Source organism: Leucoraja erinacea, chromosome 14 (genome assembly GCF_028641065.1).
Source record: "Leucoraja erinacea ecotype New England chromosome 14, Leri_hhj_1, whole genome shotgun sequence".
Classification (NCBI taxonomy): Eukaryota; Metazoa; Chordata; class Chondrichthyes; order Rajiformes; family Rajidae; genus Leucoraja; species Leucoraja erinaceus.
The window spans coordinates 14781401-14790468 of NC_073390.1; the positions used below are offsets into that span (position 1 = coordinate 14781401).

At 46.0% G+C, this 9068-nt stretch overlaps 1 protein-coding gene across 1 annotated transcript; it reads left to right on the forward strand.

Moving 5' to 3' along the window:
- The first annotated feature begins 2019 nt into the window (after positions 1–2019).
- rnf7 (ring finger protein 7) lies at positions 2020–7442 on the forward strand. The gene is made up of 3 exons (XM_055645661.1): positions 2020–2234; positions 6177–6224; positions 7119–7442. Exons 1-3 carry the CDS (start codon positions 2072–2074, stop codon positions 7235–7237), a joined length of 330 nt encoding a protein of 109 aa, XP_055501636.1. The 5' UTR covers positions 2020–2071; the 3' UTR covers positions 7238–7442.
- The last annotated feature ends 1626 nt before the right edge of the window (positions 7443–9068 follow it).

Sequence of the window (9068 nt, forward strand, 5' to 3'; positions counted from 1 at the left end):
GATCGTTTCACTGTTTATTTGGTCAAATTATTTAAACAATGAGTGAATTATTTATGATAATGGCATGCTGGTGAATGACAGTGCAACAGCTCACCCATCCACACATACATACACACATCCACACACACATCCATCCGTACGCACACTTCCATACATGCACACATACATCCTCACACACACACACACATCCATCCGCACGCAGACATCCATGCACACACATACATCCACACACTTACATCCACACTTACATCCACACATCCATAGATACACGTTTGACAGGTATACACAGACACACGCACAAACTACAGATACTCAAACAATGCAACACTTTTAGTGTTATTTTAGGTTAAAGGTAATAGCCCTCATTTGCAAAGGCACCATCGGGGGGGGGGTCTCTATCATATATATAGGCTCATTGTAGCTTAAAATGAATACTCATCGAGTAAACATCAGAGCATTCGATTATTGGTCAGGATGTGACATTTACATCAGAAATAAGACGGGTCTCTTACAGGTCTGCCACCCAGCCTGGCACTGCCCCAGTCCCACTATGGCCATTACCCCCACTCTCCCCACTATGGCAGTCAGTGGGGTTCAGTAAACGTGGGAACCCAGAGGATCTGGCCTGACCCTTTAATTAGGCAGGTTCATGAGCCCTTAAAACCTGGGACCTCTGCTGCAGTCGCATTAAAATTCCTATTAAATCGACTGGAAGATGCCTTGCAGGACTGTCCCCCAGCCTGGCACTGCCCCAGTCCCACTATGGCCGTGACCCCCACTCTGCACACTGGCAGTCAGTGGGGTTCAGTAAAGGGAGGAACCCACAAGAACTGCCCACACCCAAAAAAACACTCATAATTATATTCATATTATTTTAATATAATATAATTATACTTAATATATATATATATATATATGACGTAAATATATATCATAAATAGTTTAATCATAATCATATATAGTTTAAATGGACTGCAACACGGAAATAGGCTGCCCATAGTGTAATATGGGCATTCGCCACTAGATGGCGCTTACTTTCCCGATCTCATTTTCTAATTAGTTTAATTAATTAATGTGCAACTTTTGACAATGACGAGTTATGACATCCTTCTCAATTATATTTCATCTAAATCTGTGGAAAATATCATGTAGTTCTGTGACGTGGGTCACAAAAACTGATTTCTAGACACATTTTTGATGCTCGGCCCACAGCCTACCTCCAGTTTATTTTCAAACCGGAGTGTAAACCGGAGCAACCGGAGAAAACAGACGCGGTTGCAAGGAGAACGTACAAACTCCACACAGACAGCACGCCAGGATCAGGATCGAACCTGGGCCTCTTGCGCCGTGTGGCAATGGCTCTACCAGCTGCACAGTTGGGGGCGCTCTGTCTCTGGATAGGACTCGCAAATGGGCATCAACTGGGACCAATTCAAGACATAAAGTGCTAGAGTAACGCAGCAGGTCAGGCAGCCAAATGGCCTACTCCTGCACCTATTGTCTATTGGAGAACATGGATAAGTGACGTATCGAGTCGGGGCACTTTTCCGGACTCCCGGGTTGAGGTCGAGCGTTCCTAACCCGGGGCTGGTGTTACACGAGGTCGCTGATTGCTCTGGCGGCCGCAGTGGGGGCGTTGCAGGTAGCACTGCTCCTCCTGGCGGCCGCGGTGGGGTGTTGCAGGTCGTGCTGCGCCCTCTAGCGGCTGCGGTGGGGTGTTGCAGGTCGCGCTGCGCCCTCTGGCGGCTGCGGTGGGGTGTTGCAGGTCGTGCTGCGTCCTCTGGCGGCTGCGATGGGGCGTTGCAGGTAGTGCTGCCCCCTCTAGCGGCCGTGGTGGGCGTTGCAGGTAGCGTTGCGCCCTCTAGCGGTCATGGTGGGCGTTGCAGGTAGTGCTGCCCCCTCTAGCGGCCGTGGTGGGCGTTGCAGATAGCGTTGCGCCCTCTAACGGCCGCGATGGGGCGTTGCAGGTCGCGCTGCGCCCTCTAGCGGCCGCGGTGGGGCGTTGCAGGTAGCGCTGCGCCCTCTAGCGGCCGCGGTGGGGCGTTGCAGGGAGCCGCGATCCCCGGGGCTAATGGCGGACGAGAAGGAGGAAACGGCTTGTGTTCACAATGTGGTGGCGACGGCCGGCAAGTCCGGAGACAAGATGTTCACGCTGAAGAAGTGGAACGCCGTGGCCATGTGGAGCTGGGACGTGGAGTGCGACACCTGCGCCATTTGCCGGGTGCAGGTGATGGGTGAGGAGCCGGGGCCTGTGGCTGTGTCTGGGTGTGTGTCTGGGTCGGGGTCGGGGCTGTGTCTGGGTGTGTGTCTGGGTCTGTGTCTGGGTCTGTGTCTGGGTCGGGGCGGCGGGGAGAGCTGGGGCTGTGTCTGGGACAAGAGCACCTTCACAATGTGGTGGCGGAGACGGGACGCTGCGGGGGGAGAGGGAGGGGGAAGGTTCGGGCATGAGGTGGGGATGGGGAGTCGGCCTCTGCTAAACCCTGCAACCTCTCCACAGCCTTCACATCCTCCACTGGCGCGACCAGAACTGAATGTGACCAAACCCCACAGGGTGCGGGTGTCTGAGAGGGGACGGGTGTGGGTGATGGGGGTAAGAAGTGGGAATGGGGACGGTATGTGCGGTTAGGGAGTGTGTGGGGATGGGGATGTGGGTGTGGGTGCTGGGGTGTGGGTGTGGGGTGTGGGCAATGGGGGGGTGTGGGGTGGGTGCTGGGGTGTGGGTGTGGGGTGTGTGGGTGATGGGGGGTGTGGGGGTGTAAGGGGTAGGGTGCTGAGTGGTGTGGTGATGGGGGTGTGGGTGATGGGGGGGGGGTGATGGGGTGTGGGTGCTGGGGGTGGGGTGATGGGGGTGTGGGGGTGGGGGTGTGGGTGTGGGGGTGTGGGCGCTGGGGGTGTGGGTGAACTGGAAAGTGGGTGATGGGGTGTGGGTGGAGGGGTGTTTAGACCACATGGGGTTTTGGGGGTGTTCTAGGGGCCCCATTATTAGAAGGATGTACAGGCTTTGGAGTGGATGCAGAAACAATTTAACAGAATACAGAGAATTATGGACGCAGCCCAGACCATCACACAAACCAACCTCCCTTCCATTGACTCCATCTATACTTCACACTGCCTTGGCAAGGCCACCAACATTGCCAAAGACCAGTCCCTCCTCGGTCACTCCCACTTCTCCCATCAAGCAAGAGGTACATAAGTTTCAAAACACATACTTCCACATTCAGGGACAGATGTAATCAGGCAACTGAACCATCCTATCAACAACTAGAGAACAGTCCTGAGCTACAATCTACCTCATTGGAGACCCTTGGATTATCTTTAATCAGACTTTACTGGACTTTATCTTGCACTGTACATTGATCCCTTTATCTTGTAACTGTACACTGTGGACGGTAATCCTGTAGTCCGCTGACTGAATAGTTCACTACAAAAAGCTTTTCACTGTACCTCGGTATGTATGTACATTCTCACACATTACTATCAACCCCCCATCCTCGACTTTATCACTCGTCTACTACACATTTTCAGAGCCCAATTAACCTATCAAGCCCCATGTATTTAGGATATGGAAGAATACCAGAAGAAACCCTATGCTGTCAGAGGGAGAACATACAAACCCCCAAGAATAACAGCTGAGGCCAGGGTTAAAACTGAGCCCCTGGTGTTATAAAGCAGCAGAACCAACCACTGTGCCACCCCATATGGAGTCAAATGAGTAACGTGAAGACTACCAGTAGTGAAATACTGAAGATGATTTTAACAAAAGTCTTAGTAAGAGGAACATAAATGCATTTGTAGTCTTTGAGAAGGCATGGGGAAGTAATGGGTGTTATTGGTGGAAATGGAGTGATACCATGTAAGGACATCTCATTTTAATGTGTGTCCAAGCAGAAAGTTTCGTCAGATATTTATTGTCAAATGCATGTACAGTGAGGTACAGATATAATGAAAATCATGCTTTCAATAGCATCAGAGGCACACAGGCTTAGACGAACACACATGAATTATCCTAGACAGTGCAAAGAGAAATGACTGCAAAAAAAAAAGACATTAATGAAAAAAAACACAATCAGTAAACGAGTCCATGGTAGTGCAAGCGATGGCCCTTGGTGTCCTGTTGCTGAGACAGTTTTAGGGCTGTTCAGGTCGGTTGAAGAAGCTGATGGTTATAGGAAACTAGCTGTCCCTGAACCTGGTGGTATGGAACTTCAGCTTCTGTACCTCCTTATCGATGGTAGCAGCGAGAGGAGTGGCTGGTTGGTGGGGACCCTTGATGATAGATGCTGCCTTCTGGATGCAACACTCCATGTAGATGTCTTTGTCTTTGCTGTTGATCGATTGGGCTGAGTCCACTATTCTATGCGGCTACTTCCATTCCTGTGTATTGGAACTGCTGTACCGTGCAATGATGCAACCATGCAATCTGGACACTTTCTACAGTGCATCTGTAGAAGTTTGTTAGAGTATTTGGTGACATGCTGAATCGCTCTAAACTCCTCAGCAAGTGGAGGCACTGGTGTGACTTCATTGTGATTACATCTATGTGCTGGGCCCAGGATAAAAGTCATCCAAGATGTTAACAGCCAGTACTTTGAACCTACGATCTATCTCTCTCCACTGCCGATCCACCAATGTAAACTAGCAGGCAATTTTCCCGCTTTTCCTTTCTGAAGCCATGATAACTTCTTGGTTTTGTTGATGTTCCAAAGAAGGGCAAACATAATCCCAGATCAAAAAACAATTAGGCTTAATTCACCACCAGCAGAAATCAGTTTTGAACAAATGGTGGTTCACAAAGCTGATTTTCAATAGATCTTTCAAAAGAGGTGGATATAGAGCAGAATGAAGATGACAATACGTTCAAAGGGATTCGCTGGAAAACAGTGATTAAAAAAAATTAAAGTTTCAACTGGGATCAGTTTGAAGTGTCACCACACTGCCTGAAGACTTGTGACATTAGAAAGGAATCTGTATAGACTCTGCCCCATCTAAGCCATATATTCACATTCTCTCCCCCCTCCCCCACCCCAACCCCCCACCAAGATTTAGAATTAGGGTTGCTGTTGAAGACCTGTTCACAATGTCATCAAGGTACTACATCTAATCCCTATGAGGAGACTCCGGGCCTCAGAGATTAGTTTAGTTTAGATATACAGCGTAGAAATAAACCCTTTGGCCTTGACCCTTTGACCAACAATCGTCGACCAACGATCACCCATACACTAAAGGGCCTGTCCCACTTAGACTATTTTTTAGGCGATTACAGGTGACTAGGCTGTCGCCACATGGTCGCTGGGGTATCACCTGTATGGTCGTGAGTAGTCTCCTCAGTCGCCCAAAGAGTCATAACGTCTTTCTGGTCGCCACTGGATTTTCAACATGTTCAAAAAATGTTGGCGACAGTGGGTGACGCCAATGGACGTAGCTTGACTTCTCCTGACGTAGGTGCTGTCGTAGGTTGCCGCTGGTGCTGACTTTGGTAAATTCCATTAGCAACTACCTACGCAACCGGCGACTGAATTGTCTTCAGTTGTCGCCGACAGGGTCGTAGCTTGTGGACGTAGGCTGACTTCGGTTGTCGTAGGTTATCGCCTGTGTGGTCGTAGGTTGTCGTAGGTGGACGTCCTAATGGGTCATCGGTTGTTGGTAACTTGCCGTAGCTTGACATCGACTAGGTGGTAGGTTGTTGTAGCTTGTTGTAGACATTGTCATGGACATTGTCTTAAGAGGGTCCAGTCACTGGTTTTTCGGTGACCTGCCGCAACTATGACAGTCGCCTAAAAAATCGCCTAAGTGGGACAGGCCCTTAACTCTATCCTACACACTAGAAACAATTTTACAGAAGCCAATTAACCTATTAACCTGCATGTCTTTGGAATGGGGGAACAAACTGGAGCATGTAGAGAAACCCACGTCACAGGGGGATGTACACACTCCATACAGACCGCATGTGTAGTCAGGATTGAACCTGGGTCTCTGGCACTGTAAGTCACGTGCTCCACCTCCGCGCCACTGTGCCGCCCTGTAAAAGAACATCCCCACAACATCGAAGATTCATATCACTTGCACCATAAAAACATCTGGGTTACAGTATTTTACAGTCACTATCACAAAAATGATTTGATTTTTAGATCCTTTGATTTCCACTGAACTGTTAAACTATTTGTTTCTTTGTTTAGATGCATGTCTTCGATGTCAAGCTGAAAACAAACAAGAGGATTGTGTTGGTGAGTTCTTCCCTTGTGTTCTGTCCCTTCCTGCAGTCTCGTTGATTGCCTGCAATTTTGCAAGTTTGGTTTTATTATATGGAGAAAACGCACATTGATTGTCACCTATTGAGGACAGGATTAGCTCTTTATAACACTGATCACAACCAGCATGTGCCAAAGAATAAATAATATGGACAAAGTTACTGTAAACTAATCAAGTGAAATTTAAATTAATAATGGTATGAGGACAGAACATAGGACCATCAGGCATTGGAGCAGAATTATGCCATTGGACCCATCAAATATCCTCTCCCATTTGATTTGTTGAATTTAGAGATATGGCGTGGAAACAGGCCCTTTGGCCCACCGAATCTGCACCGACCAACGGTCCCCGCACATTAACACTATCCTATACATACTAGGGACAATTTACATTTTATTCCATGCCAATTAACCTACAAACCTGTAAATCTTTAGAGTATGGGAGGAAACCGAAAATCTTGGAGAAACCCCACGCAGGTCACGGGGAGAATGTACAAACTCCATACAGACAGCACCAGTAGTCAGGATTGAACCTTGGTATCCAGCACTGTAAGGCAGCAACTCTAGTATTGAGCCATAGTGCCACCCCATTTGATCAAGGCTGATTTATTTTTCCATCTCAACCCAGTTCTCCTGTCTTTGCCCCATAATCTTTGATGCTCATTCATGGATCCAGATGCTCATATTATATTGACAGACTTCTACCTGTTAGCTGTTAACACCTCTAGCATTTTTTTTATTAAACATAGTCAGTGATTATCACAATAATTTCTTATTTGAGGGATATGAACCATAAATATTTCTGCGTTTGGAAGAGAATCACCTTTTCTATGGTAAAACAAAATAAAATTATTTTTGTTTGTCTTACAGTGGTTTGGGGAGAATGTAACCACTCCTTCCACAACTGCTGCATGTCGCTGTGGGTAAAACAGAACAATCGCTGCCCTCTTTGCCAGCAGGACTGGGTGGTGCAGAGAATCGGAAAATAGTGCTGCACCCTTTCACTGCCACTTTATGGGCGCAGATTGACATGTTCAATATAGTGGGGTTCAGTTTGCTATTTGAAAGGGAACATTTTAACAGTGGCCCCTCCTTCCCCTTAGCCCTTGTACAATGATCTGCCTGTATTAAATAAATCATATGCCACTGGGTATGACTTGTATATATTTATTAAAAAGTTGGAGAGTAATACAAGGCTTCCTGTGTTTTGTATATCAGAGTGTCACTAGGACTTACATTTCCGTCGCTCACGGATAATCTTTCCATCAAAATGTTTATAGCATTTGATTTGATTTTTCACATTAGAAACAGTTAATGTGCATTTCAATTGAACTGTCATGAAAAATATGTTACTTGTAACATTGACAGTATATGCGTTAGGTTCCCAATCGGAATTGTAATGTCTGTAGAAAGTTTATTTAATGGGTAAATATTGTAAAGCTGGCTTTACTCATTTGGAAAAAGGTAGTATTACAGATCTTCTTTAATTCCTCATACACCATTCCCATCCAGCTCCACAGAATTATTGGTACAAATTGTAAAGCCCCCTCAGCTAGAGAAAAGGCAGGCCAGCGGGAAAAGCTCTGGAGTCTAAAGAATGTGGCCATGAGGAGAGATAAGAAACAAGAGTTTAATAATGTGGACTAATGGTTAAGAGAAGTTGGATTTCAAGCAACATTTTATTACTGGATCATAAAATGTAATCATATATAATGTTCAAACCTCGACAATTTTATCAACTGCCAGCATGTTCTAAGCATGACCACTGTTCTATTAAATTTTAAATAGTTATAGGTAAGGACAGGGCTGGTCCATTAGCCAAAGTTCTACATTTGGGCAAGGCCAACTTGATATTAGACAGGAACGTGTAATTGTTTGCAAGCAAACGGGTGTCCGGAAAGTGGGAAGCTTTTAAAAGTGTGACAGTAAGAATTCAAAGTATGCTTGTTCTTATTCAAGTTAAGGGCAAGGTGGGGAATAAAGAACCCCTGGATGACGAGAGAAATTGAGGCCCTGGTCAGGGAAAAGAAGGAGATACAGGTCAGGTATAGGCAGCTGGGATCGTGTGTCCCTGGAGAAGTGTAGGGAATTGAGCATAATTAAGAAGGAAATCAGGAGGACAAAAAGGGAGCATAAGATCTGGCAGATAAGATAACAGAATCCAAATTTTAGGTAAGAACCATTACGTGTTGTTCAGCAGCATCTCTACATCTGCCACTCATGGAATCTTTTGTCTTTTTCCTCCTGATTGTCATTAAAAACGACTTCCACCAAAGTCTTAATGTAGCTTCACACCACCTCGTGGCTCATTCACTGGTTTTATTTAATAATGCTCTTATGAAGTCCTTGGGAGGTTTTGCTACACTAAAGGTGCCATACAAATCCCAATTATATTGTTGCTTTTGCAAATGCTAGTGGGTCTGTTGTGAACTGGAGTTAACTCTTAAAGGCATTTTATTGCCTTTCAGATCTGTGTACAAAGCCTAGTTGACTATTACAATTCAAATAAAACTTCATCCCCATATGGATGGTCTCATCCTCCCAAGATATGGATGGTTTCAACTTTCCAAGATAGGGCTAATTATTGAGAGTTTCTTCCAAAGATTACTTAAACTCACAATTGCCATTTCTAATGGGTGTAAGAGATTCTCTCATAGCATACTAAAACTGTGAACAATAAATGCCATTTTACTCACACTTTGCAGAGGTTTCTCAACCCAATTTAATTTTATGAAACCTTCAGAGGCAAAACAATAGAGAGATAACCTGTCAATTTGTTTCTGTCTTAACTACATCACATTTTAAACGACCAGTTTTGGG